The sequence below is a fragment of the Stenella coeruleoalba genome, assembly GCF_951394435.1.
Source record: "Stenella coeruleoalba genome assembly, chromosome: 7".
Lineage (NCBI taxonomy): Eukaryota > Metazoa > Chordata > Mammalia > Artiodactyla > Delphinidae > Stenella > Stenella coeruleoalba.
The window spans coordinates 115,839,433-115,860,955 of NC_137153.1; the positions used below are offsets into that span (position 1 = coordinate 115,839,433).

At 56.4% G+C, this 21,523-nt stretch overlaps 1 protein-coding gene across 2 annotated transcripts in view; it reads left to right on the forward strand.

Moving 5' to 3' along the window:
- Positions 1-21,523, forward strand: part of LRRC8A (leucine rich repeat containing 8 VRAC subunit A) — a 26,462-nt gene continuing 4,939 nt past the window's right edge. The window contains exons 1-3 of one of the 2 annotated variants that reach the window (XM_079926245.1): positions 1-142; positions 3,509-3,615; positions 17,391-19,555. In XM_079926245.1, the coding sequence (XP_079782371.1) occupies positions 17,399-19,555 (2,157 nt within the window). In that variant the 5' untranslated portion in view covers positions 1-142; positions 3,509-3,615; positions 17,391-17,398. The remainder of the gene's footprint in view (positions 143-3,508; positions 3,616-17,390; positions 19,556-21,523) is intronic. The other variant, XM_079926246.1, reaches the window with a different exon arrangement.

Sequence of the window (21,523 nt, forward strand, 5' to 3'; positions counted from 1 at the left end):
GTCACTTCCGGGGCGGAGGAGGCTGAGTGGTGCAGTGAGGGACAAACAAAAGGAGGCGCCGGAGGGGCGCAGCGGCTGGCGGCGGGACAGAGCGGCAGGGGCTCGGGGCTGCCGGCTGGGCGGCCGCGCGCGGCGGGCCCAGGTGAGTGGGTGGGGTGGGGAAGGGGGTGCGAGCTGTCACCCCTCGAAATCCACTCCTGTACGTCCCCGGCCAGCTGGCTGGCCCCGGGCACCCTGGGTAGCTTGGGCTCTGCCCGCCAGGGCCGGCTCCCTCGGGGCCTCCCGCGGCAGCTCAGTTCGGCCTACCTCCGGGTTCCCCATCCCCCGGGTCACCGGGCCCCCCCCCCGCCTCTCTCTGGTGCCGCGGCGCGCGAGCCCCCTCCCAGGCACCCCAGTGCCTCCCTGCGCTCTACATAACCGGGAGTTTCCGCCTCGGCTCCCCAGGTCCCCTTGTCATCTCCTGGGTTCCCCCAGATCCTCACCCCTCCACACACACACGCCCCCCTTACTAGAGGTTCCACCTCTGGGTTTTCTCCTTAGCAGTTTTTTTTTCTGTTTTCAAAGGTTCCGCTTGCTCTCTTCTCCTGGGTTCCTGGCCCCCTCCTCTTCCCTTACACCCCTCCCTCCTCTTGACTGGGCTGGAACTGTGCCCTGACTTGGGGGCAGATCCCTGGCTATGCTTGTGGGGCCTGGCTGGGCTGGGGTTGCTGGGAAGCCCAGTCCAGGGTCTGAGGCTCCGGACCCTGCCGGTGTCCTGTGCATCCAGATGGGCCTGAGAGCCAGGTCTGATGAGGTCTGGGCTGGAGACCCAGCAAAGTTGGCTGCCCAGCTGAAGCAGCATAAACGCTGGTTCTTGAGGTTCATGATGATTCTGCTTCTTTTGTTGACTGCTTCTTTCCCCTGGTCTGGACTGGACTGAACCAAGATTGGGCTGGTTCTTAGCTGATGCCTGTGCTGCCTTTTTTGGAAAGGAGGAGAGATGGTTGGGGGGTGGCTGGCAACCTCCTCCTGGTGGGGACTTGGCTGGAAGGGTGGGGCCGCCCCTTGGTGACCATGCTCCCCGGAGGGCTCTTCTGCTGCCCCACCCCCGGAAGCCTTTTGAGGATGAGGTGTGAGGATGAGGAGGGAGAGAGCTTGGTGCGGGAAAGGGACTTTGGGCCTAAATTGTGGAGGAAGGATTTGGGGGAGCTGAAAGGCTCCCAGGGGCCTCTCCCACCTTTTCCATTAGGAGTACCTTTTACCCCTGACGAACTGTATCCTGCCCTTTGAGCACACAGAGTGGCAGACAGACAGACTGGAGGCAGGAGGAGGAGGTCTGATGTTGGTGATCCCTCCTGTGGAGGGGATGGGGGAGTGAGAGCTTCGTTCAGAGGGACTGGGCAGTGCCCATGGCTCAGTCACACTGGCATTGCCTTCGTGAAGGTCAAGTTTTCCTCTGGCTCAGGAGGGGAGGCAAGGACAGATGACAGTGCTGGAGGACTGGCTTTTGGAGAGGTGCTGGGGCATGAATGACTGGGCCCTGCCTCCCTGTCTTCCCAGCTTTAGAGATTCTTTGGGGTTAGCTCTAATGCCCCTCTGCCTTCTGGGGGCTGTGAGGCACAGCACAGGAGCCCAAGAAATATTTGTGACTTCCTCCTGGAACTCAACCAAATACTCCATCCCTTGGGCACATCCGCTAGGAAGCTGTTTCCTCTGCAAACTTCGAATGGCCTTTCTGGGTAGTGGAAGCTCCTGAGGATTGCCCCAGTAGGTCAGAACTCAGGGAGCTGGCTTGGCCTGGACCTCGCCTGCAGGAGTTGGAGCGAAGGGATCGGCCTGGTTCCTGACTCTCCTGAGAGTGGAGGTGATTCTGGGTTTTCACAGACTTTCACGGGGAGTCAGATGGGTTGGATGTGGGGCCCTGGAGCCCAGCACACCATCTCTCCATCCCTTGACTCATTCATTCATTCATTCAACCATCCTTTGGTAAGTGCCTGGTCTGGGCCAGGAATGGTGCTACGAGAACACAGTCCCTGGCTACAGTCTGGGAGGAAAGGCAGACAGGAATACATTGATACAGTGGCCAGCATAATACTAGAAATATTACAGAGGCAACCCAGAGGAAAGAGGCATCAGCTGTGGGTGAATGTGTAGGGGGTGGTCAGCGTGTGTTTCCTGGAAGAGGAAGGGTTAGAAGAATCAGTGCCAGTGAGTCCAGAGGCCTGAGTTCTGGGCCTGTCTCTGTCATGGGCAAGTGACTGGCTTTCCCAGCCTCCGTGGGTATCCCTCTCTTTGCCGAGGAGGGGAGGGGTTGGGGTAGAGACTGGCTCCCATGGCTTCTGTGCCTTTACAGACGCAGGTGCTTCGCTGTCTAGCTGCCATCACTCTGTGTGGGATTGCCAGGTTACTGACTGTCTCCCTGTGAGGCTGGAGACCATCTTCTGCTTCTTTCCTCCTAGCACAGTGCCTAGCATTGAGTAGGTGTGATAAATGTTCAGTGGTGTAAACAGCTGAAAGGCTCCACGATCCCTTTGTCTGTGTAACCACGCCTCCTCGTCCCCCTTCCTGCTAACTCCTCCTTGTCCTTTGGCCTCCCTTGATGGCTGGGTCACACTCCCAGCGCCTGGCTGGCTTAAATACTCCCCCTACCCTGCTGTAGCCTGACCACACTTCTCTCCCCGCCCTCCTAACTTGTCTTGTTCCCTCCTGTGAACAGTTCTGAGCGGAGTGCCTGGCATGTAGTAGATGCTCACTAAACAGTTCTTGACTATAGATGACGGTTGGGTTGGTTTTTTTTTTTTCTTTTTTGCGGTACGCGGGCCTCTCACTGTTGTGGCCTCTCCCATTGCGGAGCACAGACTCCGGATGCGCAGGCTCAGCGGCCATGGCTCACAGGCCCAGCCGCTCCGCGGCATGTGGGATCTTCCCGAACCGGGGCACGAACCGTGTCCCCTGCATCAGCAGGCGGACTCTCAACCACTGCGCCATCAGGGAAGCCCAATGGTTGGGTTTTGTGTTTGAGTCGAACTCATGTGTCTGGGTTGAGGGTGTGTCTCTGCCTGGATCCAGCTCACCCTTCTGTAGCTCACCTCTCGCCACTTCCCGCCTCCAGTCCTAGATCCAGCCAGGACACTCAGCAGGCTCTAGATGTCGTGTTCTCTCCCCTCCAGGCAAATGTGCTGGTCCTTCTCCCTGGAATGCTCTCTCTCCAACTCCCACTCTTCCCCAGCAGTCAGCTCAGGCAGCACCCTCTCTGGGGAGCCTTCCCTGACCCTACTAGTCAAGGTCTAGTGCTTCTTCCATGTCCCCATAGGGCCCGGGCTCCCCCCAGCAGAGCCCCGGGCTCTCAAGAGCCAGTTGTAATTGTTGCCTTGGCATATCCCCCGCAGACCATCTGATTCTCTGTCATCACCCCAGAGCCCAGCCCAGGCCCTGCACCGAGCAGGGGCTCCGAAACTGTCGGCAGCACAGCAGGTAACGCTGATAGTCACACACGTCCCTGCTGACTGTAGCTCTTGCTTCCTTGTAGGGAGGCAGCTTCCATGGAGCAAAAGGAATGCCAGGACCCTGCCCAGACAGACGTGGGCCAGCCTCAGCACCGACAGCCAACTCGCAGATAGCAGAGCCTTCCGCAGGGTAAGGACTGGGCCCCCACCCTCCAGGCTAGCCGAGCAGGTGCCTGGAGGGCAAAGGGTGGTGTCTCTGTCCCTGCAGCCCTTTGCTCTTCTCGCTGGAAGGCCTGGGCTTCTAGGGCAGAGATGTCAGGAAACAGAATTCTTCCTCCTTCTCCTGACTCAGTGGCCAGCTGAGTAGTACGTGGCTGCCATACTCAGGCTGGCGTGAACTTGTATGGTGAACCCCTGGCTTTTGTCACTCTGGGTGGTGGTTCATGCTGTCTCATGACCACGTTTCCTGAGGTGTGTTCTGTGGAACACCAGTGTCTTTGGTCACAGTGGTCAGGTGACTCCGGGAACAATATCTTGTCGTAGTCTGTGCTGCAGGACTTCTCAGAGCCTTGAAGGATGTCTCAGAGCTCACTGAGAGCATGGCGAGTCTCTGAGAGGGAGCTAGCAAGTCGTGTTTCCCCACACTTATTTGATCACGTGGACGTCTCTGGGGATGGGGGTTCCTCGTCCTGTGCTTTGGAAAACAGTTTCCAAAGGCAGGAGCGTGCACTGGTTAGGACCCAGACTTTGTAGTCAGACCTGGGTTTGAGTCCCAGCTGTCACATGCTCGACAAGTGATTGTGGGCCAGTCACTGTACCTCTCTGAGCCTCAGTTTCCTCATCTATGGAAAGAGGATAATATTAGCACCTTGCCTCCCTTTAGGGTATTTTGAAGATTAAATATGTTGATATAGGGAAGGTAGCACAGGGTGTCTTAGAACGTGTTCCCTAATCATAGCAGGTGTATGTATAAGCTGCTTAATAATTTGTAAAACAAACCTTATCAGTGATCTCTTTGGTCATTTGCAGAAGCTCAGGGAGTGGCCTTGATCCCCCGTTTACAGACGTGGAAACTGGGGCTCAGAGGGAGGAAGCAACTTGCCCAAACTCATCGGGAAGAAGGCAGGGATGTGGGACCTGAGCCAGGTCCTGGAATCCTGGGCTGGGGTCCTTTGTTCTGTGTCCGAGGGCTCCCTGCCTCCACCTCTCCCATCTAGGCTTTTTTTTTTTGGCGGCTGCATTGGGTCTTCGTTGATGCGTGTGGGCTTTCTCTAGTTGTGGCGAGCGGGGGCTACTCTTCGTTGCAGTGTGGGGGCTTCTCATTGCGGTGGCTTCTCTTGTTGTGGAGCATGGCCTCTAGGCGCACGGGCTTCAGCAGTTGTGGAGCGTGGGCTCAGTAGTTGTGGCGCGTGGGCTCAGTAGTTGTGGCTTGCGGGCTCTAGAGCGCAGGCTCAGTAGTTGTGGTGCACGGGCTTAGTTGCTCCGCGGCATGTGGGATCGTCCCAGACCAGGGATCAAACCCGTGTCCCCTGCATTGGCAGGTGGATTCTTAGCCACTGCACCACCAGGGAAGTCCCTATAATGTCTTGGTTTTAATGTCATGTAGAAAGTGAGAGTCTCCCTTGATCTCTATCTCCAGAGATTTGAGTGAGGAGGGGTAGGTTCTCCCACATGTATTTTTACCATTTGCTTATTTTCCTAAAACCAAGTCCTGTTAGAGCTGCTGGTTTGCACCTAGCTCTCGTTTCATTTAATGGTCCGCCCTGGACGTCTTTCCCAGGCGAGGGTAGAGCTGTGGGTGAGTCCCGTCAGAAGAGGGCGGTGGGAAGTGCCTGATGTGTGGTTTTGTTGACTATCCTGTTTACTGGGACAAGGTCAGCAAACCCCAGCCCTGCCCTGTAGGAGTTTCCTGTTGGTTTTGAGGAACTCTTACCTCCCCCCGCAAGAAGGGAAGACTGAGCCGAGGTCTCTGGCCAGTGATGAGCAGGAAGCAGCAGGTCCTACTTATCTGAGGTCAGACTTCCTCCTCTGTGCCAGGGAGGAATGGCATGGGCCAGCCTGAGAGGTTTTAGCCTCCAGGTTTTGGCCCTCCTCTGTCTGCCTGAGGCAGGGGCTGCTGTGTTGCGTTGGCCTGAGCCTGGCCCTGAGTCCTTTCACCTGACTGTCCTGGTGGACAGCCCGATCTTGGTCCCCCTGGACGCTCCTCTCAGGTTTTAGCCGTGAGGGTGGACAGGTGAGGCGACGGGGTTGGGGGCGGGGGGGGGGCTGCCCTGGGACCTGGGTCTAGAGATGCTCTGCTGGGGCGTAGACACCTCAGGCCGGGTTTCGGCAGGAGGAACCCCCGGCCTGGCAGCCTGGCTCGGCAGGGACCGCCCTGGGGGTGAGGTCTGTGCAGAGACGCGTCCCTCGGCCGGCGGCGTTCAGCTCTCCGTCGGGACCCTCTCCCTCTCCCCTGTTTCTTTCTCCCAGTCTTTCCTGGAGTCGTTTTCCTTCTGGCACAGGCCACTTCGGGCCGCTTCCTGTGGGAGCCCGGGAGCTGGCCTCTCGGTGGACGATGCTCTGCTCGCCCTCCTTCCAGCAGCAGAGCCTTCACGTCCACGGTGGCCGCGGTCCGAGCCCAGGCGGCGCGCCGGTCACTGTGAAGTTTGCCATCTTACCCACCACCGTCTCCTGGGTGAGGTTGTGTCACTTTTACAGGCGAGGAGACCAGGGCTCGAGGCATGAGGGCTCCCGCCCAAAGTCGTACAGTTCAGGTGGCAGAGCCGGGATGTGAACCCGGGTCTGTTTGCCTTGGCAGCCTGTGCTCTTTCTACCCCACCTTCCATTTGTCTCTTTCTCTAGGTTCTCGGGCTTCGGGGTGCTTCAGAGTCTCCCGAGAGCTTGTTCAAAATGCTGGTTCCCCTGGACCCATCACCGCAGCCCTGCAGAGTCCAAGTTGGGGGGTGGGCCTAGGAACCTGCACTTTGAAGACACTCTGCAGGCCGTCGTGAGGCTGGGGGTCTTCCGACTGTGCCGGCCAACACTGACCAGCGCGACTCTGTCGGCGCCGGTCCCCACCAGCTGCTGCCAGAAGGGTCGCCCTCGGTGTAGAAGCGGGGCTGGGCTCCCTCAGGCCCTGGATATCCGTGTGTATGTGCAAGCGGATGAGGTTTCTAGAACAGCTCTTACACCCAGCCACAAACATCTCCCTGTGCGCTTTCCCGACGCGTTTCTACTGCATCTCACATCTCGTAAAAAGTTCTTTGTTTAACTGTCTCTTGAGGACGTAAAACCTCAAAATTAAATAGACACTGCGCGACAGCCTCATGCCAGGAGCCATGTTCCACTGGAGTAAAAGTGGCTGTAAAATTCCATGGCTCTCACATGGCACCTGGGCACCCTCAGAGGCGCCACTGCCAACCTCATGCCCCCGGCAGAGTTGACCTGTTGGCAAACGTGCTGACCGGGTGGGGCGGCATAGGAATCCTTCTGTCACATCTCCCGGCTGGTGGCCTGGGTCGGGATCCCTGGGGGCAGCCCCCCACCAGCCCAGAGAGCCAGGCGACAGACGGCTTACCCTCGGCCAGGCCCCCTTGGTCCCAATCCCCTTGGATCTCAGCAGATGAGTCTGCGGCCTCCCGTGGGCGCTCCTGCCCACTTTTCGTGCGCTGTCCAGGAAAGCGGCGCTGGTGTTCAAAGCAGATCGAGGCCTGTCTTCAAGGCCCTTCTGCCCGCCATGGGCCCAGACCCAGCACCTGGCTTCCAGGCTCAAACCCAGAGCTGGGCTCCCCCACCAAAGTTTCCTGAGTATGGCCTGCTAGAGTTCCCTGCAGAGACCTTGATTCCATGTACCCCTCCGGAAATGGGGGTCTTGTCCCAGGAAGCATTTCCAGGGTTCTCTGGGTGCCCAGGTAGATCCAGGAGACCTGCTGGCCTTTGAGACAGGTGGGCACAATGGAAAGGCAGACCTGGGTGATCTTCCCCACCATCTTCTTCTAGCTGTGTGGCCTTGGGCAGGTCAGTTAACCTCTCTGGGCCTCAGATTTCACACCCCTAAAGGGACTGATACCATCCCATGATGGTAACAGCAGCTGACGTTACAGAGGCTTACTGCGTGGCAGGCCCTGAGCCAAAAGCTTTCTATGGACCGCCTCATTCAGTCCTCACCACCGCCCTACCAGGAATAGACTCAGTGGCCACTTCATGGATGAGGAAACCAGAGCCCTGGGAGGGAAGTGACTTTCCCAAGGTCACATGCTGGTGAAGTGGGGAGCCGCCGTACCTGTGTTTCTGGAAATTGGGGGCCGAGGCCCAGGAAGTACCAGGCGCAGTGCTGGCACATAGTCCACGTCAGTGACCCGGAGCTCATGTCAGTAACACGTCAGCCTGGTGGGGTGAGGGGACGGCCTGAGCCTCAGGCCTGGGCTGTTGCCTGTGAGTGCTTGGCTCGGGGAGCCATGGCCGCAAGCCCCAGGTGGGTGTCCTTCACCTGTCACCCTCCCCCCCCACCAGGCCACCTGTACCCTTGCAAGTTTGCATGAGAAGCATGAGGACCAACCTGTTTGGGAGGCCCAGCCCACATGGAGAGGAGTTTGGAACGGAAACTTGTTCCCTCCCCCGTCCCACCCTGGGCGTCTCCCCTCTGGGAAAGTGAGGGTGTGCCCTTCTACGCAGGGTGCAGGGAGCCAGGTGGTGCCCCAAGCCTGCACTCTCCCCGGCTGGGTGTGGGGACCTCCAGGGCAGTGCCCGTGCTGGGGCGGGTGCGGGCCGTGTGCACCAGAGCGGGCCCTCTCCTCCCCTCCTGCTCTGGGAGCAGAAGAGGCCCCAGGGTGCTGACCGAGGAGCAGATTCACAGGCCCAGAGCACTCCCAGGACAAGACCTGTGACCCAGTGTCTTCCTCCAGCCTCTTGGGTGTGGCCCTTCCCCCTTCCCTGGGAGAGCCTTGGAGGGACAGCCTCCCCAAGGTAGGAGGAGGGGCGAGAGGAGGGGTGAGGGGTGCAAGCCTCCTGCCTCCCCTCCCTCCCGCCTGGGAAGTTTTCCCAGCCTCTCTATTTGGGCTATAACAAAAGGCTCTCTGTGCCCTGTTTACCCACAGCCTAGCCTGCCTGCCGCGGCTCAGGTGTGAAAGCCGAATCTCTGCAGGCCAGCATGGGGGTGGAGCATGCTTGGGTGGTCGCCCAAGGGGGCAGCTGTCATTTCTTTGACTTCTTTCCCCATCTGTGAGAAGCTTCAGGAGGAAATCAACAATGTGGACAAGGCTGGACACCTAAGGGGTGGTTCTGCGAACCGCTCACCAGCTCTCTGTCTCTGTCCTGTCCTGGGGTCCTGAGCCTGGGCTCCAGAAGTTCAAGGCCATTGAGTGTGGTCTCTGAGTCCTGGGAGGTCCTGGGGGCCTTGGGGAAGCTTGGAGGTATTTGTGCTTGTGGCTCAGCGCTCTCCTGGGTGTCCCCCACTAAATTCTGGGTGGGTTTCTGCAATGGCATGTGGGTTGGGATAAGTATAGTGCACCTTCCTCTGTGCCAGGCCTTGGGTTGTCCCATAATATATGCATTATGTTATTTTTAATTCTCACAATAAGCCTCCGAGGTACTGTAATATTCCCATTTTACAGGTGAAGAAACTGTGGCTTAGAGAAGAAAAGTCATTCGTCCCAGGGTCTGAGCTCACCCACCCTGAGGTGTTGCTTCCCTGCGCCCTGTCGAAGTGTGTGTGTTACCTGGGTAGGGCAGGCAGGGGCAAGCTAACCTTTTCCTTGCATGATAGATGGCAGGTACTTCTTGTAAACTCTTACAATATTTAGAAACGACTTGGTGAGGGAGGTCTTTTGTTTTTTTGCCAAGTATTTTTTTCTTCTCACAAAAGTAGCAAATTTAAGTGCCACATACTGGAATCATGAAGTATTTGTTGTTTTGTGACATTTTATATTGTTTTATCATGCATGATATATCATTATATGCTGGTCAACATCTTTTATTATTACTTAATATCCCTTGGACATCTTTTGGGTCACTGTATACAGATCTGTGAGGTAGGTAGCACTGTTCTTATTTTAAAGTTGCAAAAATGGAGGCTTGGGCTAAATAATTTGCCTGGCGTCATGGAATTACTTCATGCTTGAGTTGGATTTGAACCCATGTCTCCCCAGTTCTGAAGCTATTGCTCTTCACACTCCCCGAGATCTGCCTGCCACCACGGGGAGGAGAGGGGCTCTCTGGGTTGCCCTAGTTCTGCTGCAGGAAGCTGGTCCCGCTTCTCTGCACCTGCGTGTGCTGCACAGTGGGAAGGGTCTAGCTGCATCCTACACACTTCTGCATCTCCCTGGGGCAGGGCAGGACTGGGCAGGGGTGATGCTGCATCCTTCAGTGTCCTCAAAGGCCGCAGGTGCCTCTGCGCCAGCCAGGAGCAGGCCAGTTGGAAGGAGGACCTGAATCTGCTGCCCTGGCGATCATCTAGTAGAGGCTGCCCCCAGCTGAGCCCAGCAGGTGTGCGGACCAGAGAGAGGAGCAGCCAGGAGTAGAAACAGTTGCTTTTGTTCCGGTAAACTTTGTAGGAAATAGTTTAAGCACACATGAACCTTATAAAACTAGAGCAGATATCTTTGTACCCAGGGCTCAGCTTTGTTCGACTTTCATGTTTGGCAATAATTGCTTCAGAGACACACACACGCACACGCACACACACACACACACACACACACACACACACACACCCCTTCTCTCTCTCCCTGTCTCAAATCATCTCAGGCACAATATAAGCCTCTTCCCCAATCCCATTTTCTTCCCTCTCTAGAATCTTGGTTTTGGGGCTCTCCATGCATGTGTTTATTTATTTTTGGCTGTGTTGGGTCCTCGTTGCTGCGCATGGGCTTTCTCTAGTTGCGGTGAGCGGGGGCTTCTCATTGCGGTGGCTTCTCTGGTTGCGGAGCACGGGCTCTAGGCGCGAGGGCTTCAGTAGTTGTGACACACAGGCTCAGCAGTTGTGGCTCGCAGGCTCTGGAACGCAGGCTCAGTAGTTGTGGCACGTGGGCTTAGTTGCTCTGTGACATGTGGGATCTTCCCGGACCGAAGCTCGAACCCGTGTCCCCTGCATTGGCAGGCGGATTCTTAACCACTGCGCCACCAGGGAAGCCCCCGTGCATGTGTTTATACCTTCACTACACTTGGATATGTACATTACAGAAAACCTTATATAAGGTATGTATTATTCTATAGCTTGTTTTGGGGTCTGTCCATGTTGGTACGTGTAGCTGAAGTTCACTAACTTTACTGCTTTAGCATTTCACCAGATGCTTAGAGCAATTTATACTTTCTCCTGTTGATGGACACCTAGGTTGTTGATGTTTTGCTATTAGGAACAGCTCCGGAGTGACCATTCTTGTCTATGGCTTCATGCGTATGTGTAAAGTGACTCTCTAAGATCTTTACCTAGGAGCTAAATTGCTCCCTTAGAGGATGCATACATACATTCTATCTCCTCATTTAAGAATTCAACATTTTTGCCAATCGCAAGGGAGCGAAATGGCATGTGACTGTCTTAATTTGCATTCCCCTATTAGTAATGAGATTAAGAATTGTTTCATCCATGAATTTCCTTTTGTATTTTTCTCCCATAAATTGTCTAGCCGTACGTTTTGCCATTTTTTGCCTGTTGGATTGTCTTTTTCGTATATTTGTAGCAGTTCTATATTTGTTCTGGATACTAATCCTTTGGTAGTTATACCTATTGCAAATATCTCCTCCAGGTCTGTGGGTTCTTTTCATTTGTTTATTGTTATGTCCTTTGATGTGCATGCATTTTAACTTTAATGTGATCAATAGATCAATCTCTTCCTGTAAGGATTTGTATTCTTTGTGATAAGAAATCCTTCCCTGTCTTAAAGCCATCGAGATGGTCTCTTAGATTTTTCTTTAAACACTTTCAAGTTTTACTTTAGGTCTTTAACTCATTGGAATTTATTTTCCTGTAAGGAGGTAGATGGGGCTATGCTTTTTTCATGTGAGTAACTAAGCCAGCTCCTTTCATGGACACCCATTTTTTCCCCCGAACCTGCATAGACACTGTCATGTCTAAGTTTCCAGAAATTTCGGGGTCTGTTTCTAGGCTCGCTCTTCCAACCCTCTGGTCCATCCATCCATCCCTGTATCAGCACCACACTGGCTGCATTCCTAGAGCTTTATAGGAAGTCTCCTCCCACGTTATTCTTCCGAATTGTTTTAGCTATTCTTGATCCTTTGGAATCTTGATTTTTTTAAATCTTTTTTCTTAATTACCTGAGTAAACATATGCTTATAACAGAAAATAGAGGTAAGTTTGGGGTGAAAAAAAGATTATAAACAGCAGGCTAATCTCACCGCCAATATTTTTCGAATATACGTCTAAGTTACTGCAGGAGGCTTCTTAACTCTGTCACAGTTTTGTTACCTACTTTTTGCATTTAACATATTTTGTCATGTCATCAAGTGTTTTGCTCTAACATGTTTTCATTATTTCATAGTATTCCATCATCTGATCATTTAATAGGTATTGACCAATCACCCAGTAACAGGCATCTAGATTGTTTCCAATTTTCCTGGGGTATAAATAACACCGTGATGAACGTTCCTGTGACTAAACCTTTGTCCTAGAGTCTTTCCCTGACAATTGCCAACCTCCCTCCTACTTCCTCTCCCCCCTGGCTCAGCCCAGTTCAGCAAACCTTTACTCTACCTTCGGTATTCCGGGCTCTGCACAGAGACTGGGATGGATCTGGAGTGGTCCCCATCCTGTAGGGCTCCCAGTCTACCCCCATCCCCACCCCTTGGTGGTCTCTTGCCCATGAGCTTTACCTGGTACAGCCAGGGTGAACCCCACCTCACTGGTGGGTGTCAAGCCCTGACCTCCAGGAGGGCACAGTCTGTAGCTTTAAACAATGCATCTGTTCTGGAAGAAGGAGGGTTAGCTGGGCTGGAGCTCAGGGGACAGCAGGGCATGGGGCCTTTCTGTCTTTCTCAGCCACCTCGCTTTCAACCCTTTAATCTTTGCCCTCTATTCAGGATCCTCTGCAAATTCTCCATCTCTTGGGGCAGAGATCTGATCTGACCCGACTCCCCATCACCCTCCCGAGATTGCCCTCTGAGAGCCACAAAAGAACACCTGAACTCTCCACCTGAGAGCTTATTTTTTTCTTTCTTTTCTTCTAGACTGTATTTATTTTAAATTCTGTACTACTTTTCAATCACAAAGGTAAGGCATGCTGGTAAAAAATTCCAGTTTCCTTTCATCCTGCCTCCTATTCCCACTCTAAGAGGGAGCCGTTCCCCGAGTTGGTCAGGGTTTATCAGCATGGGATTGTATTTATTTATTATTCTGGCTCTCGCTTTTTTCCAAAATGGCATTACATACAGAGCTCCTTTATTCTGCTGAAAAGGCCCTGTTGTATTCTAGAGGCTTCTTTAAGGGGCCAGGATCTGCTTTCTGCCCGCCTCCTTTGTGCCTGGCCCCACCTAACTCTGCCCCTTTGCCAGGTGTCAGGGCAGGCGTCTTGGGTGCTTTTTCTCCTTCCATTTCCTTCCTTTGTGCTCAGGTTCTGCGCTCTTTTCATCTACCCATCGACTGCCTGTTGAAGTCAGGATTGCTGTCGGGGGCCAGGTCTGCATCTGTCTTAGCCTCATTCCACAGATGGGGGAACTAAGGCTTAGAGAGGTGAAGTCATCTGCCCAGCGTCACTCCATTGCTGAGTGGCAGAGCGCAGGCTGGCCCGGCTGGCCCCCTCCCTCCAAGCTCCTATCACCGTTCTTCCTTGCTCTCCACCTGCCTGAGATCCCCCCCACAGGCTGCCGGGGAAACCTCCCTCTTGTGACTTCCTGATAGTCCTGAGAGCTTGGCAGGGCACCTGTTACCACGTGCATTTTGTGGATGGGGAACCGAGTCTTGGCTGCTGGAGGTGCCTCTCCCTCCCTGCTGGCTGTAGGCAGGTACTGCCAGGCCCAGGGAGTGTCTGTAGTGGTGCCAGTGGGAAGGGAGGTGTCAGGTGGGCGGAGGCCTGGATCACGTGCCCCTTGGTACCCTGACCACCTTATACAAAATGTGGGCACATCCATGACAGATGCTCTGTTCCCTTCCTGACGGGGAAACGGAGGCCCCAGGAGAGAAGCTGTTGCACACCTCTGCTAGGGGCCGTCCTGGCTGCGGAGGACCGGAGGCCTCAGTGCAGGGAAGGGATGAATGCACTGCCTACAGGAAACTTCCTGAAAAGGGAACTCTCCGTAACTAGGAAAACAGGCCCCTTTTCCCTTATGGTGCTTTCCTGACCACCCCCAGGTGTGCCCTGGGGCAGCTGTCAGCTGGGATCTGCTCCATCTGAGTGGCTTCCTGGAAGCGCTCCACCCCAGAACTGGGTTTGAAGGTGGCCTCTAATCCCTGACAGGCAGTGTGAAGTTGGGCATGTGACTTCTCTCCCCAAGCTTCAGTTTCCATATCTATAAAATGGGCATGAGGAATATTATTCAGCCTAGAAAAGGAAGGAAATTCTGGCACCTGCTAAGACATAGATGAACCTTGAGGACATTACATTAAGTGAGAGAAGCCAGTCACAAAAAGACAAATATTGTATAATTCTACTTGTATGAGATACCTAGAGTAGTCAAATTCATAGAGATAGAAAGGAAAATGGTGGTTGCCAGGGGCTGGGGAGGTGGGAATGGGGAGTCGTGTTCACTGGGGACAGAGTTTCAGTTTTGCAAGGTGAAAAGAATTCTGGAGATGGATGGTTGGCGATGGTTGCGCAACAAAGTGAATGTACTTAATGCCCCTGAACTGTTACGGTTAAAACACTCAAAATGGTTAAAATTGTAAATTTTATGTTTTGTGTATTTTACCACAATAAAACTGTTGTGAGAAAAAAAGAAAGGGTGCCAAAACAGTGTGCACCTCTTGGGCTCCTGAGGATTCTGGGCTGGGCCATCATTCTCAGAAGGAGCTGTTCCCCCCAGGGCCCTCAGGGGTGGTCAGGAACTGGGAGGGGACCCAAAGCTGCCTCAGCCTCCTCCCTTGCCCCGCCCATCTGAAGCTGTGGCCCCACCCACCACCCAGGCCCCGCCCTTCCCCGCCCCACTTCTTCCCCATCCCTCCTCAGGCGCTCTCTTGATACCGTTATTGAGCACCTGCTGTGTGCGGTAGACCCTTGTCCTCCAGCAGCATCTGGAGGAAAGGTTGAAGATTGATGACACCAGTGCAGACTGCCTGCTGCCCTACTCTGTCCTAAGTGCTTTAGAAGCATGGAGTCCCCCGGGCTCTTCCGGGCAGCCCTGCGGGGAATCTGCCCCTGGCATTTGTGAAGAACCTGAGGCTGAGAGCCAGGGAGGACCCTGCCCGAGGCCAAGGCAGCAGCAGAGCCCTGGCCTGCACACAGGTCACATGCTTTCAGCTGCTGGCTGCCCCCTGTCACCTCCACTCCAGAGGGGCGGTGGTCCGTCTCCTCTTGGGGCCAGTCGTGGGGAAGGCGCGGTCCCTGGCACCCTGGGGACTAAAGCCTGGGCTTTGGCACCTGCACCTTCTTTCCAGATTTCCCCGAAATTTCCAGATTTCCCCTTCTTTCCAGATTTCGCCATCAGAGAGGGGCAGTGACTTGTCCAGAGCCCCACAGTGAGTTGGTGGCAGAGGTGAGGCAGAAACACGATGCAGCTAAAGGGTGACCCCTCCCAGACAGGTCCCCCACACGAGGCCGGGCCTGCCCTTCTAAGCTGTGTGACCTGGGCCCCTGGCTCTGAACCTCTGAGGCCTCCTCGGCACAGTGGAACGGGCGCCGGCCTGGGCTGAGGAGGCACCAGCAGCCTCGGGGCCAGCACAGGACCGTCCCCTGCACGAAGCCCTTCTCAGCAGGGAGGTGGCATCCATCTCTCCTGCCATAGCCATGGCTGCCCCCTGCCCTGACTCGAGTCTCGTTATTTGGACACTCCTCTGTCTCTCCCACCCCTCCCCACACGCTCACACTGGCCCGAGAGCCCCCTGGGGCAGGGGCGTTTCATTGGTCACATTTACTACCCATAGAGGAACGGGCCAGGGGCTGAACGGAGAGCTTAGAGCGTGCTTCGAGACAGGTGTTTGGGGGCCGGGGGGGGGGGGGGCGGGAGGAGCCAGACACGCTCGGTGGATGGGACTGTCTCCTACCTCTTGGAGCCTCAAGTCCCTCACCTGTGACGGAGCTGTGGACAGTTCCCACCTCAGACCCAGAAGGAGTTAGGAAGGCAACATAAGCAAAGCCCCAGGACAGCAGGGGCCCGGAGACAGCTCCTCACCGGGAGAGGCTGAGTGTTCTCCAGTACGTGACACACCCACTCCCCCGAAACAGTGAGGTTGCAACCACATCCTGCCTGGTCATCAGCCCCCACCCCCAGCGTCTGGCATCCTGCCCTGGCAGTCTCGTCCTGGACTCTCCGGGGCAGGCTGTTGCACATCCTTGGGTCCTCCGTCCTGGCCCCTCCTACCTTCCGGCCCCCAGTCTTTGGGCGCCTGCCTGGATGTGGACTCGGGGAGCCAGGAAGGGAGGGAGGAGTGTCGGGGTGTCTTTCAGCTGGGGGCCGGCTGCGTGATTCAGCAGGCCCTCCCCTGGACGTCTGCTTGCCCAGGAGTGTGGGTGGTGTGAGGGGCCAGCTGGTCATTAGAGGGCCCGGGCCTTCCTGTGGGGCAGGCTCTCACCCTGGCCTGTGAGTCCCGGCCTCACCAGGAGGGCTGACCCCCTGGGCTGGAGCCGCCGGCTCAGGGAAGTGGTGGTGGTGTCTGCTGGCCTTGCGGTGACCTGAGCTCTGGGAACCCCGCGGGGGCAGGGAAGCTGAACTCCTGGGCTCTATCTCTTGGCCCTGCCCTGCGTTGGGCCTTGGGCAGGTGGATGGCGAGGCTGTGCAGTGGTGAGGATCTGAGTGGGGAGGTGGAGGGACAGGCCTGAGTTGGATCTCGTCTCTGGCCCTGAGTAGTAGAGTGACGTTGGGCAGGTGACTCTCCCCTGAGCCTCAGTCATCCCATCTGTGAAATGGGACCAAAGATAGACCCTACATCTGGATGTCAAAGGGACCCCACGAGGAGGATTCCATGGTAAGGACCAGCCCGGTGCCTGGCACACGTTCTCTGTTGAGCACCTCTATTCCCTCAAGGGGTCTAGGTTTACTTTCCTCCTGTCCTCACCCATCCCGGCGTGCCCGAGGAAGATGAGATGGGAAGCATCTGGTGTTTGCAGGGAGGCCCTGTTTTATGAAGTGTTCGTTACTTACTATTGTCACTATTAATGTTATGAATAATCAAAATAATGTGGCCCCGTCCCATAACCTGGGCACCCTTGTGCCTCTCCCAACAGAAACAGACCCATTTGTCAAAACACAGGTATTTAGGGACCTTCCCAGCAGCCCAGTGTTTAGGAATCTGGGCTTCCACTGCAGGGGGCATGGGTCTGATCCCTGGACAGGGAACTAAGATCCCGCATACTGCGCGGCACAGCCACAAAAAAAAAAAGTGAGTTCATACTCAGCCCCCTCTTCTGCATTTGGCTTTTCTCACACTTTGAATAAATCTCTTCGGACCACTGGCGCAGCTTCGTGGCAGCTGGTTCCGAGTGAGCTGGAAGTTTTCAACTAGCCCCTCTGGTTCTGATCATTAGCAGGATGGGGTCTAGACAGGAATTCAGGAATGCTCCTGCTGAAACGTGGGGGTCCCTGTGAGGCTGCTTTTGCAGTCTGTCAGCGTGACCTGGATCTCAGTGCTCAGCCTTCCTGTCTATGGAATGGGGAGGCTGCCTGCCTTCCCTCTGGTGGTTTCCCAGCCACTTGGTGAACATATGGTTTCTGGACAGACGCCGATCCGTGGGCTGGCCCATGAGTGTTGCCCAGCTAGTGTGACTCACAGCTAGACTTGAGGTAGAATTTTGGACAGTGGGTCCACTGTCTCCTGCCTCTGATCCCTGGGTTTCAGAAAGCCAGGCCACCCTGTAGTAACCCCCTCCCATGGGTCCCTTTCAGGTTGAACCATGATTCCGGTGACAGAGCTCCGCTACTTTGCGGACACGCAGCCAGCGTACCGGATCCTGAAGCCGTGGTGGGACGTGTTCACCGACTACATCTCCATCGTCATGCTGATGATCGCAGTTTTTGGCGGCACGCTGCAGGTCACCCAGGACAAGATGATCTGCCTGCCGTGTAAGTGGGTCACCAAGGACTCCTGCAACGACTCGTTCCGGGGCTGGGTGGCCCCCGGCCCAGAGCCCCGCTACCCCAACTCCACCATCTTGCCGACCCCCGACACTGGCCCCACGGGCATCAAGTATGACCTGGACCGGCACCAGTACAACTATGTGGACGCTGTGTGCTACGAGAACCGCCTGCACTGGTTCGCCAAGTACTTCCCCTACCTGGTGCTTCTGCACACACTCATCTTCCTGGCCTGCAGCAACTTCTGGTTCAAGTTCCCTCGCACCAGCTCGAAGCTGGAGCATTTTGTGTCCATCCTGCTCAAGTGCTTCGACTCGCCCTGGACCACGCGAGCCCTGTCGGAGACGGTGGTGGAGGAGAGCGACCCCAAGCCGGCCTTCAGCAAGATGAACGGCTCCATGGACAAGAAGTCATCGACGGTCAGCGAGGACGTGGAGGCCACCGTGCCCATGCTGCAGCGAACCAAGTCTCGGATCGAGCAGGGCATCGTGGACCGCTCGGAGACGGGCGTGCTGGACAAGAAGGAGGGGGAGCAGGCCAAGGCGCTGTTCGAGAAGGTGAAGAAGTTCCGGACCCACGTGGAGGAGGGAGACATCGTGTACCGTCTCTACATGCGGCAGACCATCATCAAAGTGATCAAATTCATCCTCATCATCTGCTACACTGTCTACTACGTGCACAACATCAAGTTCGACGTGGACTGCACCGTGGACATCGAGAGCCTGACGGGCTACCGCACGTACCGGTGCGCCCACCCGCTGGCCACGCTCTTCAAGATCCTGGCGTCCTTCTACATCAGCCTGGTCATCTTCTATGGCCTCATCTGCATGTACACGCTCTGGTGGATGCTCCGGCGCTCCCTCAAGAAGTACTCGTTCGAGTCCATCCGCGAGGAGAGCAGCTACAGCGACATCCCCGATGTCAAGAACGACTTCGCCTTCATGCTGCACCTCATCGACCAGTACGACCCGCTCTACTCCAAGCGCTTTGCCGTCTTCCTGTCGGAGGTGAGTGAGAACAAGCTGCGGCAGCTGAACCTCAACAACGAGTGGACGCTGGACAAACTGCGGCAGCGGCTCACCAAGAACGCGCAGGACAAGCTGGAGCTGCACCTGTTCATGCTCAGCGGCATCCCCGACACCGTGTTCGACCTGGTGGAGCTGGAGGTACTGAAGCTGGAGCTGATCCCCGACGTGACCATCCCGCCCAGCATCGCGCAGCTCACGGGCCTCAAGGAGCTGTGGCTGTACCACACGGCCGCCAAGATCGAGGCGCCCGCCCTGGCCTTCCTGCGCGAGAACCTGCGGGCGCTGCACATCAAGTTCACGGACATCAAGGAGATCCCGCTGTGGATCTACAGCCTGAAGACGCTGGAGGAGCTGCATCTGACAGGCAACCTGAGCGCGGAGAACAACCGCTACATCGTCATCGACGGGCTGCGCGAGCTCAAGCGGCTCAAGGTGCTGCGGCTCAAGAGCAACCTGAGCAAGCTGCCACAGGTGGTCACGGACGTGGGCGTGCACCTGCAGAAGCTGTCCATCAACAACGAGGGCACCAAGCTCATCGTGCTCAACAGCCTCAAGAAGATGGCCAACCTGACGGAGCTGGAGCTGATCCGCTGCGACCTGGAGCGGATCCCCCACTCCATCTTCAGCCTCCACAACCTGCAGGAGATCGACCTCAAGGACAACAACCTCAAGACCATCGAGGAGATCATTAGCTTCCAGCACCTGCACCGCCTCACCTGCCTTAAGCTGTGGTACAACCACATCGCCTACATCCCCATCCAGATCGGCAACCTCACCAACCTCGAGCGCCTCTACCTGAACCGCAACAAGATCGAGAAGATCCCCACGCAGCTCTTCTACTGCCGCAAGCTGCGCTACCTGGACCTCAGCCACAACAACCTGACCTTCCTTCCGGCTGACATCGGCCTCCTGCAGAACCTGCAGAACCTGGCCGTCACGGCCAACCGGGTGAGTGGCTCGTGGCGGGGGTGCTCCTGGGTGTGGAGTCTTCAGCTGTGGTTCCCAGGACCCCCTGGGAGGAGCTGGTTGAAAATACAGATCCCCAGGCCCTGGACCAGACCTGCTGAATCAGAATCTGTGGGCTTGGGAGGCCGTCTCTGCCGCAGAACGTGGCAGAGGTCACCTGCCAGGAGGGATGGTGTGGTCAGGCGGGGCCTGTCCCCGAGGTGGCCTTGGGCAGGTTCCTCGAAGGCAGTGATGTGCACGGGCAGGAGGTCCACGGCCTGCCCTGCTCTCTCAGAGCTCGGTCGTGGGAGGTGGGACTTAGCCTGGAGCTTGCAGTGTCTTTCTCAGCTTGTCCTGGACCAGATTTGGAGCCCAGGTTGGGCCCACCAGGGACAGAAACTTTGTGGGTGACTGGTGCAACTCCCAGCGCCACTCACACCCTTTCCCCTCTGTGTTTTGAGGGTGGCAGAGGGCAGAGTTGAGCTTAGCTGGGGCTGGTTTGTTACCACTTGCCTTTCTGGAGAGGAAATTGTGCGAACCGTTGTGGGCCCGTGGTACTGGAGGCCACGCCCGGGAGACGATCGAGACCTCTGGTGGCTCCCGTGCACCAGCCCCTTGCCTGTCTGGAAAACCCCCCACCCAAGGGCCCCTCCATGGAAGCAGGCAGGTGAGGGTTGAGGGCAAGTGGTCCTGTGGCCTTGTGGCCTGGCCTCTGCCGTGGAAACAAAGGCCCAGCTGCTGGGGGGACCTCTCCCTGCCCTGCCCACCTCTTCTGGGGCCCTGCAGGGAGGTTGATATTGGAAAGAATGTCTTCCCGGTTTGTTCCTACTCTGAGTGGAAACCCTCTTGCAGTGAAGAGGGTGGTATCAGGGTGGACACTCCCGCAGCGAGGCTAGGGGTGATGGAAGCCCGTGGCCGGGGGCTGGGATGCTGAGGGAGAGCCAATCCAGCCAGCACCTCTGCGCCTCTGTTGCCGGCAGCAGCATGAAGCCGCCCCGTGGGCTTATGGAGCTCCTGCTCTGTGTCCACCCTGCGCTGGGCACCCTGCTCCCGGCACCCTGTGAGTCCTCCTGGCAGGAGCTCTCTCCAGCAGCCTGGAGGCAGGCAGCCCCTGAAATGTCCCGTTCTAGGAAAGGACGTGCCTTCTCCAACATCACCCAGGTTGGAGGGTCCAGGCACCCCAGACCTCTGACCACCAGAACCCCTCCCGTCTTCCCTAAGCCTCTCTCCCTGTAAACCACAGAGATTTTGACAAATCCTTTCTCCCTCCCTCAAATTATACCTGTGTGCATGTGTGAGAATGTACAGGGGTGAAGGTCAGATCCCAGGCTGCTTCACTCTGGAGAATCCGCCTCCAGGGCCTGGGACAGGCCCACCGGTCAGGAAAATTGGCCTCCCGGGGAGAAGCCCCATTTGGGGAGCATAGGACAAACACACACCTCCTTTAGCATGTTGAGGGGGACCAAGCGGCCTCCCCCAGAGCACAGTGCGGGGCCAGATTGCCCCTGGATTCGGGGCTGCCTTGGGCATCCCAAGGACCCCTCGTGGTGCCCATTCTGTCCCGGGAGCTGTGTGGGCACCAGGTCTTGATGGGCCTTACCAGCCAGTGGAGGGTGGAGGGTACAATTCCTGACCTGTCCCCACCCCCAGCTCCTCACCCCAGGCATGGCTGCCAGGTCATGCCTGTTGGCTGAGGTCACCCCTCAGGAAGAGCTGGGGGCAGGCACGCTGTCGCTGTCCCGAGGAAGGAGACCCTCTGACACCCGGTTCAGCACAGTGCTTAATCATGTCCTGTCCCCGCCCACTGGAATGCTAGAGGCCTTTGTAGGGAAAAAAGTTCGCTTGGGCCAGTCCTAGTCAGGCTCCTCCTTTTAGGCAGGAGCCCCCCTCCCTTCCTCCCTCTGGGCCTGGCGGTTCCTTGTGAGCCACCCCGGGCTATGGGCCTCGTGTGAGTGGACAGGCAGGGGCGAG